This window comes from Corvus hawaiiensis, chromosome 15 (genome assembly GCF_020740725.1).
Source record: "Corvus hawaiiensis isolate bCorHaw1 chromosome 15, bCorHaw1.pri.cur, whole genome shotgun sequence".
Taxonomy (NCBI): Eukaryota; Metazoa; Chordata; class Aves; order Passeriformes; family Corvidae; genus Corvus; species Corvus hawaiiensis.
In genome coordinates, this window is record NC_063227.1 from 18326302 (window position 1) to 18348732 (window position 22431).

Below are 22431 nucleotides of genomic sequence, written 5' to 3' on the forward strand. Positions count from 1 at the left end.
TGTCAGATCTGTAACACTGCCAGAGCTCAAGGTGCAGCTGCAGAGTCTGCCAGACCATGTATGTGATGCCACCTGTGTGTGTTTTACAGTGCTCTCATTGGTGGGAAGGGTAAGCAGAAGTCAAACTGATTCCTGAGGTAGGGGAAGCAAATTATGCCTTGTCACAGAGGTGAATGTGGCAGTGACACTGAGTAGGGTCTGACTATGTCCTGATGTGAATGGTGACCTTGAGCACTGGGAGGACTTGTCTGAGGGAACCTGGAATAATTTTTAAGAGAATGGGTCATGTTGTAAGAGGAGAGGAATGGAAATGATGTCCTTTTCTGGAGAATAACTGTTTCAGACTGGGGAATGGAGGATACTTAGAGGAAAGCAGGAGCCAGGATGGGCACAGAGTGTTTCTGCCCAGGATCCTTTCCCAAGTTCCAAGGGTGTGAAGTTGGAGGCCTTCTGGATCTTGAGATAATATGTGCTATTGAAATGGCCACAGAGTCCTTTGAGGTTATGAATATCTCCCATCAGAGACAGTTCCTTGTGCTGCCGCTGGCCTGACATGTGGAATGTGCTGGATAAGAGTTGGTAACATTCAGACTCCTGAAGGTTTTTGCTGCTGCTGCTGCTTTGGGAGTGTTGTTGTGGGAGGGTAGCACTTCAAACTGCTTTCCATGTGTATTGTAGGGCGTTTATACCAGCTCCCACAGCTCTTGCCATGGTGGGTCTGTGCTCCTCTTCAGACACGATTTTCATGGCAGTTGAGGGGGTGGGTGTAATCTTGTTGAGCTTTTCTTCCCCTTCCTGTGCTCTTGCAGAGTCAGTGTGGGAAGAGATGGTGTGTGCTGTTATCACACACGGCTCATTCTGGTGTCTGGATTGTACACACCAAACATCCTCATCTACAGAGCAGCCCAGCCCTGGGTTCTCTTGCAGAAATTCTCCCACCCAGTTGGCATTTTGAGTGCACTTGTGCTTCATCTTTTGCTGTGAGCTCTTGAAGGAGAAGATCTGTGGGGGCTGGGATGAGAACTGTTCATGACTCTAATCACAAAACCTTTAAGAACTCGATTTGTATTTGAAATTGCTGAAAAGACACAAAGCATCCTGGCACGTGGGAAGAGTCCAAGAGTCACAGAATGGATTTGCAGCACTCTACATCATATTCTCTGTGCCAGGCATGGGGGAAGGGGAGGATTTGAGTACATCATTGGGGAGGAAATGGAGAATGTCTGCTTAATAGTGGAGATCCCAGTTCCCAGGGTGTAAGACAGATGATTACAGTGGAGTATCACGAGGAGGGTCCCACCACACAGTGCTGCTCTCCTGGGATCCTCTCAGGACACCCAGAGGTTCTGCATATCTTAGGGCAGTGTTGTTCTTTCTGGTATTGCTGCTTGTGGAGACATCTGCCCTGCGTGCCTTTAATTACTTGGGTTTGATGTGGAATGTTGTTGGTCAAAGAGAAGCTTTTGAAATTTGGATCATGCTGCCGTGCCTTCTCTGAGCGTTTCCTTGATTACCTTTGCTCTTAGTCTTGCTAGAGAGGGGAAGGATTGGTCTTGTATTCAAGATGTTGCCTTAACTTGCATTTCAATAAAGTGGAATGGAACATTTTGTTTTCCTTTTCTCCTCTCTAATCAGACCTGCCCAACCTTTTAATTTTTTGCGTAGGCTTTTTATTGTTTGGCTTTTTTTCCTTTTATAGTGGCTATGTTTTGGTAACTGTGTATGAAACGCAGACTGCTGAATTTTGGCAGCTGTCAGGTGTCAGATGCTGAGTGGTTTTCCATCAGCAGGGAACGGCTTTTTCTGCGTGAGCTAAGTTTAATTTTGAGAGAATTGTCTGCAGTTCAGAAGTCAGCTTCCAGCCACCATTCTGATAGAAATACATTATGGGCACTGCATTCTGTTCAGTTTTTGCAAAACTTGAGTAATTTTTTTTATGTCCAGCTTCCCCAGAAATACTGATAATGTTAAGGGCAAATATCCCTTTAAACCAATTTCCCTCCCTGAGGATGTTTCTTTTCTGAAGAAGGAACCAGTCATGCCACAGGTAAGTGACTCACCTGAAGTGGATGTGTCTGAGACAGGTGTTCTTCAGCTCCTCTTCAGTTGTGCCATCTTCATGTTGAGTCGTCAGAATGTTGACCCTATGGGACAAACAAAGCATCATTGTCTGCTTTCGTAGTTTCCCTGCAGCTTCCAGGCACAGGTGGGTGGGTGGCAGCCACTGGGAATGGAGGAGGGACCGCACTCCACCTCAGGGAGTGGCTGTGTTGGGAATCATGGGGATGTTCTTAGTGCCAATGCCGTGGTGTTACCTCGGTGCATTTTGTTTGACTGTGTGACAGGGGCATCCTGCGAATGGTTGGGAGTTTTTCTGTGGGGAGCAATGCTCGGAGATACTGAGGTTCTGGGTGTGTTGTTGTGGCAGTGCATTCGTGCCTTAATGGGAAGGCATAAACCTGACAGGTAGAAAACGAGTCAGGAAGCATCGAGATACATGAAGAGTGCTCAGGACCAGTGCTTGCCCAGTGCTTTTTAAAGTTCTTATGGAGCATTGTCGTGCTGGGCTGTGATAGCTTTGAGTTCCTGAAGGAGAAACTCCCCTGAGTTGTTTGGACTCTTTCAGGCTTGCCTGCACAGATGTCTCAGTAGCTGTGGCTTCACCTTTTGTGTCAGAGAGTGGTGGAACCTGTTCTGATACACAGGAGCTGTTCTTTGGCGTGTGATTGCCTTGCTGTGTTATTGCTGCATCCTTGAGAGTACTGGAGGCTGAAAAGTGTGGCCTTTATCCTGGAAAATGGGGAAGTTGTGAGTGTATGGACAGGAGGAAAGCAGGAAGATTTTTACTTCTCTGAAGAGATGGAAGGCAGAAGGGAAGAGGAAGGAGAGCCTTTGCCAAAGAATATGTCCCTACACCAAGTCGAGAATGTCATAGACATGGTTAAGATTACTCCCTTCTTGGTAAGGGGAAAATGAAGAGAGGATGGAAATGGAAGAAAATTGGAAGCAAGCAAGAAAGGAGTAGATAGAGAGCAAGGGAGAAACTGTAATTGAGTTTACTGGCATGTCACCGACACTTCTACTCTACACAAAAAGGGAGGAAGGGGATAAAGGAGGGAAAAAAGAAAGGAAGAAGAGAAAGAAAACCAGAAAGAAGATGCTAGGAAGGAATAACAAAAGGTGATGATTAAGAATGGAAAATTACAAAGAGAAGAAATATGAAAATAGGATTACGCACCGACGTTGCCCCTAACTCCCGACCGGAGCTGGTTCCCACCAGCCTCCGCCTGGATTAGAATCCGGTGCTCCGGCGTTGATGCCACGTAATTAGAGTTGGTGGATCCGAATTCTTTTGTTTACCGCGCGACGCCGGAGGCGACTGGCGAAATACCAGAAGGGATACAGAAGAGAGCAGTGGAAAAAAAGCCCAAAGGATAAAATAAAAAAGGAGCACTTTTGGAAGAGACGGCAGAGGAGATGGCCATAACGGAGCGGAGGCGCGGGCGCTGTGGCGGAGCGTGTGAGGCGGCGGAGCAGCGCACGGTGTCGCTGCAGGCTCAGGAACGGCGTCTCGGCGGCTCCGCCCCGGTGCGGCGGAGAGCCCGGCTGTGAGCGCGGGGGGGCGGCGCGGGCCGGGCAGCAGAGCCGGTGCGTCCGGGCGGCGGCGGGGAGCCGTGCGGGGCCCGTGCCGGGGCCGGCAGCCAGAGCGGCACAGGCGGCGGCGGCGATGGGGGAGCGTTGTTGTGCGGTGGTGCGGGTGCTGGTGCTGCAGGCGGCCTGGGCGCTGTCGGGCGGGCAGGTGCGGTACTCGGTGCCGGAGGAAGCCAAGGCCGGCACGGTGGTGGGCCGTCTGGCGCAGGACCTGGGCCTGGAGGCGGGCGAGGCGGAGGCGCGGCGGCTGCGGCTGGTGGCGCAGGGCCGGCGGGCGAGCGTGGAGGTGAGCGGGGCGAGCGGCGCGCTGCTGGTGAGCTCGCGGCTCGACCGGGAGGAGCTGTGCGGCAAGAGCGCGCCGTGCGCGCTGCGGCTGGAGGTGCTGGTGGAGCGGCCGCTGCGCGTCTTCCATGTGCAGCTGGAGGTCACCGACATCAACGACAATGCCCCCATCTTCCCCGCCGCCCGGAAAAACCTCAGCATCGCGGAATTCACCACTCTGCCGGGGTCTCGTTTCCCGCTGGAGGGCGCGTCGGATGCGGATATCGGAGCGAACGCGCAGCTCTCCTACACACTCAGCCCCAGCGAGTATTTTAGAATAGAGGAAGAAAACAGTAACTCTCGCAGTAAATCCTTGTTTCTGGTACTCACGAAACCTTTGGACCGCGAGACGATTCCCGTTCACCGGTTGATGCTGACGGCAAGTGATGGGGGCCGGCCATCTCTGACGGGCACGATGGAGCTGGTGATCTTGGTGCTGGACGTGAACGACAACGCACCCCAGTTCAACCAGTCAGTGTACAACGTACGTTTGCCCGAGGATGCATTACAGATGACACTTGTAGCGCGTGTGAACGCCACAGACCCGGACTTAGGAATATATGGGGAAATGATTTATGAAATTGATTCTGTTGTTCCACCGTCGGCCACAGATTTATTCAGCATCGATGCAAATACTGGGGAGATCAGACTAATGGGCCCCCTGGACTTCGAGACAGTTACTTTATATGACCTACACATTAAGGTGACTGATAAGGGGACGCCTCCACTGCCGGGTCACTGCAAGGTGGTGCTGGATGTGCTGGACGTGAACGACAACGCGCCGGAGGTGTGGGTGACGTCGCTGTCGGTGCCGGTGCCGGAGGACGCGTCGGTGGGGACGGTGGTGGCCCTGCTGAGCGTGTCGGACCGGGACTCGGGGGCGAACGGTCGCGTGCGGTGCTGGGTGTGGCCGGCGTCGCCGTTCGGTCTGGAGGCGACGTTCGCGGGCTCGTACTCGCTGGTGCTGCGCGAGGCGCTGGACCGGGAGCGGGTGTCGGAGTACGAGGTGGAGGTGCGTGCGGAGGACGGCGGGGCGCCGGCGCTGCGCGGCAGGCGCGGGCTGCGGGTGGCGGTGTCGGACGTGAACGACAACGCGCCGGCGTTCGCGCAGGCCGTGTACACGGTGCTGGCGCGGGAGAACAACGCGGCGGGCGCGGAGCTGGCGCGGCTGTGGGCGCGGGACCCGGACGAGGCGGGCAACGGGCGCGTGAGCTACTCGGTGTGGGAGGGCGGCGTGGGCGGCGGGTGGCGTCCGGCGTCGAGCTACGTGTCGGTGGACGCGGAGAGCGGGCGTCTGTGGGCGCTGCAGCCCTTGGACTACGAGGAGCTGCAGGTGCTGCAGTTCGAGGTGCGTGCGGTGGACGCGGGCGAGCCGCCGCTGTGCGGCAACGCCACGGTGCAGCTGTTCGTGCTGGACGAGAACGACAACGCGCCGGCGCTGCTGCCGCCTGCGGGCTCGGCGCCGGAGGCGGGCGGCGTGGCGGGCGTGGCGGGCGAGGCGGCGGCGGCGGCGGGCTCGGTGTCGGGCACGCTGTGGGCGTGGGCGGCGTGGGGGGCGCCGGCGGGGCAGGTGGTGGCGAAGATCCGCGCCGTGGACGCCGACTCGGGCTACAACGCGTGGCTGCGCTACGAGCTGTGGGAGCCGCGGGGCAAGGGCCCGTTCCGCGTGGGGCTCTACAGCGGCGAGGTGAGCACGGCGCGGGCGCTGGAGGAGGCGGACGGCCCTCGCCAGCGGCTGCTGATCGTGGTGCGCGACCACGGCGAGCCGGCGCGCTCGGCCACGGCCACGCTCAGCGTGTCGCTGGTGGAGGCCGCCGAGGCGGCGCTGGCCGCGGCCGCGGGATCGTCGTCGTCGTCGTCGCGGTCGGCGGCGGGCGCGGAGATGGGCGCTGGTGCGGCGAGTGCGGCGACGAACGTGTGGCTGGTGGTGGCCATCTGCGCGGTGTCGAGCCTGTTCCTGCTGGCCGTGGTGCTGTACGGGGCGTCGCGCTGGGCGCCGCGGGCGGCCGTGCTGTCGGGGCCCGGGCCCACGACGCTCGTGTGCGCCAGCGAAGTGGGCAGCTGGTCGTACTCGCAGCGCCACAGCCGGAGCCTGTGCGTGGCGGACGGCGCGGGCAAGAGCGACCTCATGGTTTTCAGCCCCAACTTCCCTCCGCCGCCGCCCGGCCCCGCGGCCAAGGACACGCAGCCGGAGCCCTCCGCTCTCCTGGACACGGTCAGTGGCGTTCCCTTGCTCTCCTTTGCCCGTTCACTGACGCCTCTTCCCCTCTCTGCCCCTTCTCTCTCGCCCCCCTTACAGCTGCTGTTTGGAGCCGGGCTCCGCCCCCGCGGCCACGGGTCGATCGATGCATGACGAGTTCTTAAGGATGTGAACCGTACCTCTGCCTCTGCCGCCGGAGCCACTCGGCTCTTGCTCGTGTACTGAGGTGGTGAAGGTGGTAGAATGGAAATAAATCAATTAGGGCACTCCGCGGCTGCTATTATCCGTAGGTGTGGTTTTCTGTTGTAGGTGTGGTTTTCTGTTGTAGGTGTGAATTTTCCCTTAGAGTGAAGTCATTGTGCATTGCGATTAGAGGTGCCCTGATGTGTCAGCTTTGCAGAACATGCACATGCTCTCTGATGGGTAGCATTTTCACTGGACCTTATTTCATGAGTGCAAAGACATGCCGGCTGTGGTGTTCACAGTTGCCAGGCCTTTTTTGGACAGTCTTGTGTTTAGATTTTTCCCAACAAAAATTGACTTCCTCCTCTTTGATTCTGCTCTCTAACAATGTTACACAAGGTTGGGACTTCAGCGTTTTGCAGTCCATGGAAGGATAAGCTGCCACATTTGGTTCTAACGCTAGAGACATTATGAAACGGGAAGATGTGATGTGCCTTTCCTATGATCTATTCCCAAGAATCTCTGCTTAGAATTATTATGTGTTCCAAGTGAGGAGTTTTCTCCAAGGGTAAGTGTTAGAAAGTGGAATTTTCTTTTCCTTGCTCCGCTGTTCCCTGGGTTGTGAATGCGCTTTCCTGGCCAGAAAAGTAGTATGAAATAGGGTGTAGTCTTTTGATGTTGTATCAAAATTTATATCGGCAGCAATATCACTTCAAACACCGTGGAAATAATCTTTTATAAAAAGAAAGTAAACAAACAATCCAGAAAATAACCCCTACCAACAAAACCCTAACCAATTTCTCCTACACACTCAATATAATCCATTATGGTGTTGTGCTTGTCAGCGTTTTGGTTCTTATCTCAGTGCTTGTAATGAGGTGGTGAGTGCAATGTTTGTCCACTCGACTTCCTCTGCTTGTGCACTTGAAGCTGGTAGAGATGGTGTGTCCTGTTGTCACACATGGCTTGTACTGATGTGTGCAGGTACAGGGCGAGCCCTGCAGAGCGTCCCAGCTCAAGATTTCTGCAGTACAAACTCTCTGTGTTGAACTTGTTTGAGCGCTTGTGCTATGATATTTGGTGTGGTTATCTTGAAGAACAAAATCCATGTATGCTGATTCCAATCCTGTTCTGATCACAGAATCTCTAAGAGCTGTAATACGCAGCTCTGTGCTATTTCCATGTGAGATTGCTAAAATGGAGCAAAGTGTTCATGGTGAGGTTCATGCAGGTGGGAAGAGCCTGCTGAAGGCTGTGTAGTTTGAAGAATTTTGTATGTCCTTTGTGGTGATCATGAGGGAAGGTGAAGAGGTGCCAAGGCCTAGATCCTATGCAAAGTGAGATTTACAGATGGGACATATTGCTGGAGTTGAGAAATGTTTGATATTTTGGCAGTGATTCTTCGAATGGCAACAAGTAGGGCCTGGACCTGTATGATGGGGAGGGGGAATTTGAGTGGGGAAGAGCGTTGCCTCAGGGGAATGGAGGCGCAGAGTAGAACACAGTCTGTGTCATTGTGGATGAAATGGAGAATGTTTGCTTAGCTGTGAAAGTCTCGTTTACCCATGGCACAGGATAGAGGATGCCAGTGGAAAACATTGAGGAAAAGCCCAGCACACAGGGCTGCTCTTCTGGGATCTTCTCAGGACTCCAGCAGTTCTGCATATCCTCGTGCTCTGTTCTCTGTGGTGTTACTGCCTGTAAAGTTACCTGCAATACCTGCCTTTAATTGCTTGTCTTTGTTGTGGAATGTCGTTGTAATACCATGAAGATTTTTGCCTTTTCTTTTATACCCCTGTTATACCTTTTTACAGCTTCTGTATTCCTAGTGCTTTTTTCCTACGTTCTTGGACTTGTTTGTCAAACTAAGAGACTCAACATTTTAGAAGCTTCGTAGCCAGGGATCAGTGTGTCCCAGACCCCAAGGTCCTCTCCAGAACACATTCTGTAAACCAAGATAGAGCCATCCAGGGGAAGGTTCCTTGGGGAGGGGGGCTCACTTGAGCCTCTCATTGGAGAATCTTTGATAGATCTGCTAATTAGTAAAACCTATAATGTTATACCCAATGTTGGGGGGGGACAGAGATAGACTCGGCGGGGTGCATCTCAATGCATATGACCTGGACGTGTACACCTAAGGATCCTTAAAATAAATACCAAGGTAAAATCCCTTTTCCCCTTCTAACCGTGTATGGCTCTTGATTTTAAGACCAGGCAAAGGCATCAGTTGGACAAACAAAAGCTTTTTGAAATTTGTGTAATTGTGTCAGCTTTCTCAGAACGTTGCCCGAATAATTTCTCTGATCTTGGTGTTGCTAGGGAGGGGAAGAAACTGTGTCCATATTCGAGATATTATCAGACCTGGCATTTCAGTACAGTGGGATGGGTTCCTCTGTTTTCTTCTCTTGTCTGAGAGAGAACACTCACCCTTTTTTCTTCTCTCACATTGGTATAGTGTTGGCAACAGTGGATGAGATGCAGATGGTGAAATATTGGCAGCTGCCAGGTGGCAGGTGTTTAGACAGTAATCCATTGGACTTGGGAAAATTTTTCCACTCTGTCGAGCTGAGGCTGCTGTTGAGAGAATATCACTAACTTTCAGGTGTCCTTCCTGCTTCACCTGTGACAGAAGTGCAAAAGGAAGTACTACTCACTTTCCCTGTTTTTCAAAGCTCTTGATGAATGTGAGTATTTTTTTTCTGTCCAGCATGCGACAAAACTGCTCATACCATTAGGGGACCATGTCCCTTAAAACCCATTCTCCTGTTCTGCAAATGTTTCTTTTTCTGAAGATGACACCAGTGATGCTACAGGTAAGTCGCCTGTACCTGAAGAGGCTGTGTGTGAGAGACAGGTGTACTTTGGTGCCTGTTCAGCCGTGGTATCTTCATGTTGGATCGACTGAATGTTGCCTGGATTGAAATGTCTGTAGGTTTGGAGCACCACTGCCTGCTCTCATTCCTTTCCTGTTGCTTCCTGGCACAGGGTGAGCACGTGGAAGCAAGGACAGATGGAGAAGTGACATTAATGCATTTCTTGGATTAGATGTGTTTGGCATGCAGCAGATGTTCTCAGTGGCAAGGCCGTGATGTTCCCCTGGTGGCTTTTTGGTGGCTAGGGAGGTAGAACATGAGTAATGAAAAATAACCCTTGGTTATACTGGAAGAATATACCATCAAGGTATATGAGAAATGCTCGGGTGCCGTGGTTGCCTAGGGTTTTGCAGCATTCTTGGAGGACTGGTGTGCTGGGCTGCGATGGCTTTGAATTCCCGAATGAGAAACTCACTTGGGTTGTTTGCAATCTTCGGTGTACTTTTTAATTAGATATCTCGGTAGCTGGGGTTTGAGATTCTGTTCCAGATGGTAGAACCATGACAGAGAAAAAGAAAAAAAAATGGAGGAATCAAGGCAAACAAGAGGAATAGAGCCTTTCGAAAAGGCATTTACATCCTTCATTGCAAGCATGCTGTAGACATTTGGAAAGTATTTTGAGACAGGTAGAAAATAAGAATAGAGAGACCAGGATGGGAATGGAAAAGGACATGAAGAAAATAGGGCAGGAAAGAGAAGATAAAGTGAAGGAGAACAAGGAAAGATAAAAGGAAGGAAAAAAAGAAAAGGGAAGAGGTAAAGTGTATAAAGAGTATAGCATAAGGAAACGTAGAACAAATTAGGAAGAAAAGAAGGATTCCACGCAAGTCCGAAGAAAGAAATAAAGAACAGTAGAGATTATAAAAGACCTGACCAGCATGCACCGAGTTTGTCTCTAGACACTGAACGGAGCTGGTCCCCAAAAGCCTCCCCCTTTGGTGAGAGCAGCGCGCTCTGGAGCTGAAGCCCCGTAATTATCGCTGATGACTCCGAATTTTATGGTCTCAGAAGGAGCACCGGAGGCGACTGGAGAGCTGCCAGCAGGGGTAAAGAAGGGAGAAGGATGGAAGAAGAAGGCAAAGGTAAGAATGAAAACGGAAGGGGAGGAAAGAAGACAGAGAAGAAAGAAGGAAAGAGGCAGAAAAGAGGAGGGGAAATAAAAATTATTCAATAGAGAAAATTGAAGGGAAAAAATATGGAAAGAAATGCAGACGAGAAAGAGGAAGGAAGAAAGAAATGTTTACAAGGAAACAGTAGGCGACAAAGAAAAAGAAGTAAAAGAAAAAGGAAGTACCGTAAGACGAAAAAGCCGAGGAGATGGCCATGACGGAGCGGAGGCGCGGGCGCTGTGGCGGAGCGTGTGAGGCGGCGGAGCAGCGCACGGTGTCGCTGCAGGCTCAGGAACGGCGTCTCGGCGGCTCCGCCCCGGTGCGGCGGAGAGCCCGGCTGTGAGCGCGGGGGGGCGGCGCGGGCCGGGCAGCAGAGCCGGTGCGTCCGGGCGGCGGCGGGGAGCCGTGCGGGGCCCGTGCCGGGGCCGGCAGCCAGAGCGGCACAGGCGGCGGCGGCGGCGGCGGCGATGGGGGAGCGTTGTTGTGCGGTGGTGCGGGTGCTGGTGCTGCAGGCGGCCTGGGCGCTGTCGGGCGGGCAGGTGCGGTACTCGGTGCCGGAGGAAGCCAAGGCCGGCACGGTGGTGGGCCGTCTGGCGCAGGACCTGGGCCTGGAGGCGGGCGAGGCGGAGGCGCGGCGGCTGCGGCTGGTGGCGCAGGGCCGGCGGGCGAGCGTGGAGGTGAGCGGGGCGAGCGGCGCGCTGCTGGTGAGCTCGCGGCTCGACCGGGAGGAGCTGTGCGGCAAGAGCGCGCCGTGCGCGCTGCGGCTGGAGGTGCTGGTGGAGCGGCCGCTGCGCGTCTTCCATGTGCAGCTGGAGGTCACCGACATCAACGACAATGCCCCCATCTTCCCCGCCGCCCGGAAAAACCTCAGCATCGCGGAATGGACCACTCTGCCGGGGTCTCGTTTCCCGCTGGAGGGCGCGTCGGATGCGGATATCGGAGCGAACGCGCAGCTCTCCTATACACTCAGCCCAAGCGAGCACTTCTCCCTGGATTTGCAGCGGAGTCAGGAATACCGAGAATCCCTGTTTCTGGTACTCACCAAACATCTAGATCGCGAGACGATTCCCGTTCACCGGTTGGTGCTGACGGCGAGTGACGGGGGCCGGCCGTCTCTGACGGGCACCATGGAGCTGGTGATCTCGGTGCTGGATGCAAACGACAACGCACCTCAGTTCAACCAGTCAGTGTATAAAGTGCAGCTGCCGGAGAGCACGGACGAAGGGACGCTTGTGGCGCGGGTGAACGCCACGGATCCAGATTTGGGAAGCAATGGTGAATTGATGTTTAGTGCAAGCAATATTTTTCCTGAACAGGGATTAAAAGTTTTTCTTTTAAATGCGAAGACGGGCGAGATCCGTCTCACGGGACCCCTGGACTATGAAGACATCCGTTCATATGAGATACAAATAGAAGCGATAGATAAGGGTACGCCCCCGCTGTCGGGTCACTGCAAGGTGCTGGTGGAGGTGCTGGACGTGAACGACAACGCGCCGGAGGTGTGGGTGACGTCGCTGTCGGTGCCGGTGCCGGAGGACGCGTCGGTGGGGACGGTGGTGGCCCTGCTGAGCGTGTCGGACCGGGACTCGGGGGCGAACGGTCGCGTGCGGTGCTGGGTGTGGCCGGCGTCGCCGTTCGGTCTGGAGGCGACGTTCGCGGGCTCGTACTCGCTGGTGCTGCGCGAGGCGCTGGACCGGGAGCGGGTGTCGGAGTACGAGGTGGAGGTGCGTGCGGAGGACGGCGGGGCGCCGGCGCTGCGCGGCAGGCGCGGGCTGCGGGTGGCGGTGTCGGACGTGAACGACAACGCGCCGGCGTTCGCGCAGGCCGTGTACACGGTGCTGGCGCGGGAGAACAACGCGGCGGGCGCGGAGCTGGCGCGGCTGTGGGCGCGGGACCCGGACGAGGCGGGCAACGGGCGCGTGAGCTACTCGGTGTGGGAGGGCGGCGTGGGCGGCGGGTGGCGTCCGGCGTCGAGCTACGTGTCGGTGGACGCGGAGAGCGGGCGTCTGTGGGCGCTGCAGCCCTTGGACTACGAGGAGCTGCAGGTGCTGCAGTTCGAGGTGCGTGCGGTGGACGCGGGCGAGCCGCCGCTGTGCGGCAACGCCACGGTGCAGCTGTTCGTGCTGGACGAGAACGACAACGCGCCGGCGCTGCTGCCGCCTGCGGGCTCGGCGCCGGAGGCGGGCGGCGTGGCGGGCGAGGCGGCGGCGGCGGCGGCGGCGGCGGGCTCGGTGTCGGTGTCGGGCACGCTGTGGGCGTGGGCGGCGTGGGGGGCGCCGGCGGGGCAGGTGGTGGCGAAGATCCGCGCCGTGGACGCCGACTCGGGCTACAACGCGTGGCTGCGCTACGAGCTGTGGGAGCCGCGGGGCAAGGGCCCGTTCCGCGTGGGGCTCTACAGCGGCGAGGTGAGCACGGCGCGGGCGCTGGAGGAGGCGGACGGCCCTCGCCAGCGGCTGCTGATCGTGGTGCGCGACCACGGCGAGCCGGCGCGCTCGGCCACGGCCACGCTCAGCGTGTCGCTGGTGGAGGCCGCCGAGGCGGCGCTGGCCGCGGCCGCGGGATCGTCGTCGTCGTCGTCGCGGTCGGCGGCGGGCGCGGAGATGGGCGCTGGTGCGGCGAGTGCGGCGACGAACGTGTGGCTGGTGGTGGCCATCTGCGCGGTGTCGAGCCTGTTCCTGCTGGCCGTGGTGCTGTACGGGGCGTCGCGCTGGGCGCCGCGGGCGGCCGTGCTGTCGGGGCCCGGGCCCACGACGCTCGTGTGCGCCAGCGAAGTGGGCAGCTGGTCGTACTCGCAGCGCCACAGCCGGAGCCTGTGCGTGGCGGACGGCGCGGGCAAGAGCGACCTCATGGTTTTCAGCCCCAACTTCCCTCCGCCGCCGCCCGGCCCCGCGGCCAAGGACACGCAGCCGGAGCCCTCCGCTCTCCTGGACACGGTCAGTGGCACCGCCTTGCTCGCCTCTACTCTTTGTCTTTCCCTTTGTCCCTTCTCTCTCATTTCCTAACCTGGCTCTGCTATTAGCCGGGCTCCGCCTTCTCGGCCTGACGGCGATGGGTGCTTAAGTTAATTGTATTGGGTGTTAATTGCACCTTTGTATCTGCTGCCTCGTCCTTGCAGGGTAAGGGTAGTGCGGTAACCTCTTTGTGTAGACCCCTGAGATTTGCTGGTGTGGATGTGAATTGTTCCGCCCTAGAATGAAATCACTGCTGGTTGCCATGGGAGCTGTCCTGTGATGCCTGGAGGTTTCCGTTTTGGAGACAACGCTCCTGCTTGCTGGTTGTGTAGATTTTCCACACGAGCTTGCTGAAGCTGTGCAGGACAGGCTGTGACGGTGACAGTCCCCCAAGTGCTGTGTACCTCCTCATTGCCTTTGCTGACTGTGGTGGTATCACATGTGGTTTCTTCTGTGCCCTCACGTTCTGTCATGTGTCCTCTACAAGCGATGCAAGGCAAGGTGACTAATTGGACTTGTGTTCCCACCTCATTATTAAAACTGGGAAGGCATTGTGGTCTTTTCATGTTTTGTTTCGCGCCCAGTTTTTGTTAGCTGCAGTTGTTAACTTGCATTCCTGGCTGGAGAGGTGGCTTGATGGACCCTGACCTTTTGTTGACATGTTTTTTCAATATTTACATTTGGAACACCTTTACAATTTCCTTGCAATTCCTCTTCTAAACAACAACGACAAAAAAATCCTACTACCAATTTTTTCTACACAGTAGATATCTGTTGTATTGGTGTGTTCATCACCACGTTGCTTGGTCTCTCTCAGCAAGACATCAGTGTCCATTGCCATGAGAGCAGTCCTGTATAGAAAATATTGGTGTCAGATCTGCAACACTGCCAGAGCTCAAGGTGCAGCTGCAGAGTCTGCCAGACCATGTATGTGATGCCACCTGTGTGTGTTTTACAGTGCTCTCATTGGTGGGAAGGGTAAGCAGAAGTCAAACTGATTCCTGAGGTAGGGGAAGCAAATTATGCCTTGTCACAGAGGTGAATGTGGCAGTGACACTGAGTAGGGTCTGACTATGTCCTGATGTGAATGGTGACCTTGAGCACTGGGAGGACTTGTCTGAGGGAACCTGGAATAATTTTTAAGAGAATGGATCATGTTGTAAGAGGAGAGGAATGGAAATGATGTCTTTTTCTGGAGAATAACTGTTTCGGACTGGGGAATGGAGGATACTTAGAGGAAAGCAGGAGCCAGGATGGGCACAGAGTGTTTCTGCCCAGGATCCTTTCCCAAGTTCCAAGGGTGTGAAGTTGGAGGCCTTCTGGATCTTGAGATAATATGTGCTATTGAAATGGCCACAGAGTCCTTTGAGGTTATGAATATCTCCCATCAGAGACAGTTCCTTGTGCTGCCGCTGGCCTGACATGTGGAATGTGCTGGATAAGAGTTGGTAACATTCAGACTCCTGAAGGTTTTTGCTGCTGCTGCTGCTTTGGGAGTGTTGTTGTGGGAGGGTAGCACTTCAAACTGCTTTCCATGTGTATTGTAGGGCGTTTATACCAGCTCCCACAGCTCTTGCCATGGTGGGTCTGTGCTCCTCTTCAGACACGATTTTCATGGCAGTTGAGGGGGTGGGTGTAATCTTGTTGAGCTTTTCTTCCCCTTCCTGTGCTCTTGCAGAGTCAGTGTGGGAAGAGATGGTGTGTGCTGTTATCACACACGGCTCATTCTGGTGTCTGGATTGTACACACCAAACATCCTCATCTACAGAGCAGCCCAGCCCTGGGTTCTCTTGCAGAAATTCTCCCACCCAGTTGGCATTTTGAGTGCACTTGTGCTTCATCTTTTGGTGTGAGCTCTTGAAGGAGGAGATCTGTGGGGACTGGGATGAGAACTGTTCATGACTCTAATCACAAAACCTTTAAGAACTCGATTTGTATTTGAAATTGCTGAAAAGACACAAAGCATCCTGGCACGTGGGAAGAGTCCAAGAGTCACAGAATGGATTTGCAGCACTCTACATCATATTCTCTGTGCCAGGCATGGGGGAAGGGGAGGATTTGAGTACATCATTGGGGAGGAAATGGAGAATGTCTGCTTAATAGTGGAGATCCCAGTTCCCAGGGTGTAAGACAGATGATTACAGTGGAATATCGCGAGGAGGGTCCCACCACACAGTGCTGCTCTCCTGGGATCCTCTCAGGACACCCAGAGGTTCTGCATATCTTAGGGCAGTGTTGTTCTTTCTGGTATTGCTGCTTGTGGAGACATCTGCCCTGCGTGCCTTTAATTACTTGGGTTTGATGTGGAATGTTGTTGGTCAAAGAGAAGCTTTTGAAATTTGGATCATGCTGCCGTGCCTTCTCTGAGCGTTTCCTTGATTACCTTTGCTCTTAGTCTTGCTAGAGAGGGGAAGGATTGGTCTTGTATTCAAGATGTTGCCTTAACTTGCATTTCAATAAAGTGGAATGGAACATTTTGTTTTCCTTTTCTCCTCTCTAATCAGACCTGCCCAACCTTTTAATTTTTTGCGTAGGCTTTTTATTGTTTGGCTTTTTTTCCTTTTATAGTGGCTATGTTTTGGTAACTGTGTATGAAACGCAGACTGCTGAATTTTGGCAGCTGTCAGGTGTCAGATGCTGAGTGGTTTTCCATCAGCAGGGAACGGCTTTTTCTGCGTGAGCTAAGTTTAATTTTGAGAGAATTGTCTGCAGTTTAGAAGTCAGCTTCCAGCCACCATTCTGATAGAAATACATTATGGGCACTGCATTCTGTTCAGTTTTTGCAAAACTTGAGTAATTTTTTTTATGTCCAGCTTCCCCAGAAATACTGATAATGTTAAGGGCAAATATCCCTTTAAACCAATTTCCCTCCCTGAGGATGTTTCTTTTCTGAAGAAGGAACCAGTCATGCCACAGGTAAGTGACTCACCTGAAGTGGATGTGTCTGAGACAGGTGTTCTTCAGCTCCTCTTCAGTTGTGCCATCTTCATGTTGAATCATCACAATGTTGACCCTATGGGACAAACAAAGCATCATTGTCTGCTTTCGTAGTTTCCCTGCAGCTTCCAGGCACAGGTGGGTGGGTGGCAGCCACTGGGAATGGAGGAGGGACCGCACTCCACCTCAGGGAGTGGCTGTGTTGGGAGTCACGGGGATGTTCTTAGTGCCAATGCCGTGGTGTTACCTCGGTGCATTTTGTTTGACTGTGTGACAGGGGCATCCTGCGAATGGTTGGGAGTTTTTCTGTGGGGAGCAATGCTCGGAGATACTGAGGTTCTGGGTGTGTTGTTGTGGCAGTGCATTCGTGCCTTAAAGGGAAGGCATAAACCTGACAGGTAGAAAACGAGTCAGGAAGCATCGAGATACATGAAGAGTGCTCAGGAGCGGTGGTTGCCCAATGCTTTTTAAAGTTTTTATGGAGCATTGTCGTGCTGGGCTGTGATGGCTTTGAGTTCCTGAAGGAGAAACTCCCCTGAGTTGTTTGGACTCTTTCAGGCTTGCCTGCACAGATGTCTCAGTAGCTGTGGCTTCAGCTTTTGTGTCAGAGAGTGGTGGAACCTGTTCTGATACACAGGAGCTGTTCTTTGGCGTGTGATTGCCTTGCTGTGTTATTGCTGCATCCTTGAGAGTACTGGAGGCTGAAAAGTGTGGCCTTTATCCTGGAAAATGGGGAAGTTGTGAGTGCATGGACAGGAGGAAAGCAGGAAGATTTTTACTTCTCTGAAGAGATGGAGGGCAGAAGGGAAGAGGAAGGAGAGCCTTTGCCAAAGAATATGTTCCTACACCAAGTCGAGAATGTCATAGACATGGTAAGATTACTCCCTTCTTGGTAAGGGGAAAATGAACAGAGGATGGAAATGGAAGAAAATTGGAAGCAAGCAAGAAAGGAGTAGATAGAGAGCAAGGAAGAAACTGTAATTGAGTTTACTGGCATGTCACTGACACTTCTACTCTACACAAAAAGGGAGGAAGTGGATAAAGGAGGAAAAAAAGGAAAGGAAGAAGAGAAAGAAAACCAGAAAGAAGATGCTAGGAAGGAATGACAAAAGGTGATGATTAAGAATGGAAAATTACAAAGAGAAGAAATATGAAAATAGGATTACGCACCGAGGATGCCTCTAACTCCCGACCGGAGCTGGTTCCCACCAGCCTCCGCCTGGATTAGAATCCGGTGCTCCGGCGTTGATGCCACGTAATTAGAGTTGGTGGATCCGAATTCTTTTGTTTACCGCGCGGCGCCGGAGGCGACTGGCGAGATACCAGAAGGGATACAGAAGAGAGCAGTGAAAAAAAGCCCAAAGGATAAAATAAAAAAGGAGCACTTTTGGAAGACACGGCAGAGGAGATGGCCATGACGGAGCGGAGGCGCGGGCGCTGTGGCGGAGCGTGTGAGGCGGCGGAGCAGCGCACGGTGTCGCTGCAGGCTCAGGAACGGCGTCTCGGCGGCTCCGCCCCGGTGCGGCGGAGAGCCCGGCTGTGAGCGCGGGGGGGCGGCGCGGGCCGGGCAGCAGAGCCGGTGCGTCCGGGCGGCGGCGGGGAGCCGTGCGGGGCCCGTGCCGGGGCCGGCAGCCAGAGCGGCACAGGCGGCGGCGGCGGCGGCGGCGATGGGGGAGCGTTGTTGTGCGGTGGTGCGGGTGCTGGTGCTGCAGGCGGCCTGGGCGCTGTCGGGCGGGCAGGTGCGGTACTCGGTGCCGGAGGAAGCCAAGGCCGGCACGGTGGTGGGCCGTCTGGCGCAGGACCTGGGCCTGGAGGCGGGCGAGGCGGAGGCGCGGCGGCTGCGGCTGGTGGCGCAGGGCCGGCGGGCGAGCGTGGAGGTGAGCGGGGCGAGCGGCGCGCTGCTGGTGAGCTCGCGGCTCGACCGGGAGGAGCTGTGCGGCAAGAGCGCGCCGTGCGCGCTGCGGCTGGAGGTGCTGGTGGAGCGGCCGCTGCGCGTCTTCCATGTGCAGCTGGAGGTCACCGACATCAACGACAATGCCCCCGTCTTCCCCGCCGCCCGGAAAAACCTCAGCATCGCGGAGTCATCTCTGCCGGGGTCTCGTTTCCCACTGGAGGGCGCGTCGGATGCGGATATCGGAGCGAACGCGCAGCTCTCCTATACACTCAGCCCCAGCGAGCATTTTACCCTGGATGTTAAATCCTCTGATGAAAACAGGAAGTCTCTGTTTCTGGTGCTCGCAAAGTCGTTGGACCGCGAGACGATTCCCGTTCACCGGTTGGTGCTGACGGCGAGTGACGGGGGCCGGCCGTCTCTGACGGGCACCATGGAGCTGGTGATCTCGGTGCTGGATGCAAACGACAACGCGCCCCAGTTCAACGAGTCCGTGTATAAAGTGCGGCTACTGGAGAGCGCTGAGTTGCGGACGCTCGTAGTGCGTGTGAATGCCACGGATCCGGACGAAGGCAGCAATAAGGAGTTTTCTTACAGCATCTTGAGTTCGATTCCTATCGGTAACAAAGAACTCTTTACCATTGACACCAAGACGGGCGAGATCAGACTGACGGGTACTTTGGACTTCGAAAATGTTCGTTTACACGAACTGCAAATCGAAGCGACAGATAAAGGGACACCCCCGCTGTCAGGTCACTGCAGCGTGGAACTGGAGGTGCTGGATGTGAACGACAACGCGCCGGAGGTGTGGGTGACGTCGCTGTCGGTGCCGGTGCCGGAGGACGCGTCGGTGGGGACGGTGGTGGCCCTGCTGAGCGTGTCGGACCGGGACTCGGGGGCGAACGGTCGCGTGCGGTGCTGGGTGTGGCCGGCGTCGCCGTTCGGTCTGGAGGCGACGTTCGCGGGCTCGTACTCGCTGGTGCTGCGCGAGGCGCTGGACCGGGAGCGGGTGTCGGAGTACGAGGTGGAGGTGCGTGCGGAGGACGGCGGGGCGCCGGCGCTGCGCGGCAGGCGCGGGCTGCGGGTGGCGGTGTCGGACGTGAACGACAACGCGCCGGCGTTCGCGCAGGCCGTGTACACGGTGCTGGCGCGGGAGAACAACGCGGCGGGCGCGGAGCTGGCGCGGCTGTGGGCGCGGGACCCGGACGAGGCGGGCAACGGGCGCGTGAGCTACTCGGTGTGGGAGGGCGGCGTGGGCGGCGGGTGGCGTCCGGCGTCGAGCTACGTGTCGGTGGACGCGGAGAGCGGGCGTCTGTGGGCGCTGCAGCCCTTGGACTACGAGGAGCTGCAGGTGCTGCAGTTCGAGGTGCGTGCGGTGGACGCGGGCGAGCCGCCGCTGTGCGGCAACGCCACGGTGCAGCTGTTCGTGCTGGACGAGAACGACAACGCGCCGGCGCTGCTGCCGCCTGCGGGCTCGGCGCCGGAGGCGGGCGGCGTGGCGGGCGAGGCGGCGGCGGCGGCGGGCTCGGTGTCGGTGTCGGGCACGCTGTGGGCGTGGGCGGCGTGGGGGGCGCCGGCGGGGCAGGTGGTGGCGAAGATCCGCGCCGTGGACGCCGACTCGGGCTACAACGCGTGGCTGCGCTACGAGCTGTGGGAGCCGCGGGGCAAGGGCCCGTTCCGCGTGGGGCTCTACAGCGGCGAGGTGAGCACGGCGCGGGCGCTGGAGGAGGCGGACGGCCCTCGCCAGCGGCTGCTGATCGTGGTGCGCGACCACGGCGAGCCGGCGCGCTCGGCCACGGCCACGCTCAGCGTGTCGCTGGTGGAGGCCGCCGAGGCGGCGCTGGCCGCGGCCGCGGGATCGTCGTCGTCGTCGTCGCGGTCGGCGGCGGGCGCGGAGATGGGCGCTGGTGCGGCGAGTGCGGCGACGAACGTGTGGCTGGTGGTGGCCATCTGCGCGGTGTCGAGCCTGTTCCTGCTGGCCGTGGTGCTGTACGGGGCGTCGCGCTGGGCGCCGCGGGCGGCCGTGCTGTCGGGGCCCGGGCCCACGACGCTCGTGTGCGCCAGCGAAGTGGGCAGCTGGTCGTACTCGCAGCGCCACAGCCGGAGCCTGTGCGTGGCGGACGGCGCGGGCAAGAGCGACCTCATGGTTTTCAGCCCCAACTTCCCTCCGCCGCCGCCCGGCCCCGCGGCCAAGGACACGCAGCCGGAGCCCTCCGCTCTCCTGGACACGGTCAGTGGCCCTCCCTTGCTCTCACCCTTTCGTCCGCCGCCTCTTTTCTCCTCTGCCTATTGTCTGCCACCCCTGTGTAGTTGCTACTTGTAGCTGGGCTCCGCCCCCGCAGCCTGAGGGCAGTGGGTGTTGAAGGATATTAAAGGGACCTTTCCATTCACCGCCGTGTCCTTCCTGGCAATTTCTTGGTGTGTGGAAGCCGAAATAAGATTATTATGGCACCCCAGATCACTTACCATCCGCAGCTGAGTGTTGCTGCGTTGGGCAGGAGCTGTACTCGAGAATTAAATTACTGCTGATTACAATGAGGGGTGCCCCGAGGTGCCAGCTTTGCAGGCAACTTTCTTGCTTGCTGCCATGTAGGGTTTCAGTGTGAGCTTGGTGCAGGAATACAAGAGACACTGTGGTGGCGACAGTCCCCCAATCACTATGTATTGACTTAATGCCTTTGCTGGCTTCTGACCATATTGGTATTAGGTCTGGATTATTATTGAGCGCTATCCTCTTTCATTTTCATTGCAAGAGATGTGACACAAAATTACACTCGGGACTTCAGATTTTTGGCTCCCTGTGGAAATAACAATTCTGCATTTAGGTTCTATCATCACACTCATTAAGAACGTAGGAAAAGAAGTATGGAATTTTACTATCATCTTTTCCTCTGTATCTTTTGGCTCTACTTATTACCTGTTTAGGCAGAGGAGTGTGACCCAAGGTAAGTGTTAGAATTCAGTTTTCTTGTCCTTGCGATGCTCTGCCTCTCCATTGTGGATTTGTATTCTTGGCCATAGAAATGGCATGAAATATGCTGGCCTCTTTTGATGTTCTATCACAATAAGTATTAAAAATCATGTCATTTCAAGAGCCCAGGAAATACTTTCTGAACAAAAAAAGAAAAAAATGGAAAGCCCAAACAAACAAACCCCAGAGGGAAGCATAATTCCCCAACAAAACCTAAATCCTCCTGCTTATCAAGATTTTGGTTTCACTCTTAGAGCATGAAATCAATGCCATTGTGATTCAGAGCTGCCCCAACATCGCCTTTAGAAAGAGTATTGCTCCCCAGTTTTCCCCATTTCCATCTGAGATAGCTGAAGCATTGCAAAACATGACAGGTCAGCAGCAGAGTCTGCTGGACCCTGTGTATATGGTACATCTGTACGTTTTTCTGTGGTGCTCTCATTGATGAAGGGGTTCACAAAAGGTGAAGTGGAAGGAAACTGTAGCCTGTTTATGAAAGTGAGTGTGGCAGCGACAGAGTAAGGCCCAGATATTTCTTGATGTGACCTTGAGCAGAGGGAAGACTTGTCCAAGGAAGGTGGGATTCATTGGGAAGGCCATGTCTGATGACAAGAGTGAGTGATGATGTGGTTGTCTTGAGAACTCATGTCCCAGAGTGAGCAATGAAGGATGCCTGGAAAAAACTGTGAGGCAGGATGGGCGCAGAGTATTTCTGCCTGGGATCATTTCCAAGGGTCTAAGGTTCTGGAGCTGGAGGCCTTTTGGATCTTGAGATGCTGTGTGATATTGAAATGGCCATGAAGTCCTTTGAGATTATGAAGATCTCCCACAACAGAAAGAGATTTGTGCTGATACACCATTACTGTACCAAAGATGTTGGTAAGCAGAAATGCAATGCTGAATATTGTTTGATGAACCACTTCCCTCTTATTTGGAGAAAAGCATTGTGTGAGGATAGCACTTCATCTTGTTGGAGTCCTTGTGTAGGGGTGGACATCTGTAGTAGCTTCCTCATCTGTTGATTTTGCCATGATGGTTCCTTGCTGCTTGTCAAGTGGGATTCATAAGAGGATGTGATGAGGAGGGGGGTATAATCCGTGTGTGCCTTATTTCTCCTACTTGAGTACTTGCAGGGTCAGCCTCAGTAGAAATGGGGTGTCCCCTTGCCATGCTTAACCCTGATACCTGCATGGCCACACCAAACCTTCCAGAGCAGCCCAGCTCTGATGTTATATCATAGAAATTCTCCCCCACAGTTTATATTGTGACTGTGCTTGTGCTTCAGCATTTGGTGTGGTTCTCTCAAAACAAAATGAATCTGGACCAGGATCACAGCTGTCACTC

At 55.1% G+C, this 22431-nt stretch overlaps 3 protein-coding genes across 3 annotated transcripts; all 3 read left to right on the forward strand.

Moving 5' to 3' along the window:
• The first annotated feature begins 3489 nt into the window (after positions 1–3489).
• On the forward strand, positions 3490–8180 carry LOC125333597 (protocadherin alpha-6-like). The gene has a single exon (XM_048319580.1). The coding sequence runs from the start codon at positions 3728–3730 to the stop codon at positions 6323–6325; it is 2598 nt and encodes an 865-aa protein (XP_048175537.1). The 5' UTR covers positions 3490–3727; the 3' UTR covers positions 6326–8180.
• A 2285-nt stretch (positions 8181–10465) lies between these two features.
• LOC125333594 (protocadherin alpha-13-like) lies at positions 10466–13743 on the forward strand. Its single transcript, XM_048319577.1, has one exon. It carries the CDS (start codon positions 10805–10807, stop codon positions 13337–13339), a length of 2535 nt encoding a protein of 844 aa, XP_048175534.1. The 5' UTR covers positions 10466–10804; the 3' UTR covers positions 13340–13743.
• Positions 13744–17647: 3904 nt separating this feature from the next.
• LOC125333598 (protocadherin alpha-3-like) lies at positions 17648–20484 on the forward strand. The gene has a single exon (XM_048319581.1). The coding sequence runs from the start codon at positions 17893–17895 to the stop codon at positions 20437–20439; it is 2547 nt and encodes an 848-aa protein (XP_048175538.1). The 5' UTR covers positions 17648–17892; the 3' UTR covers positions 20440–20484.
• Positions 20485–22431: the final 1947 nt, after the last annotated feature.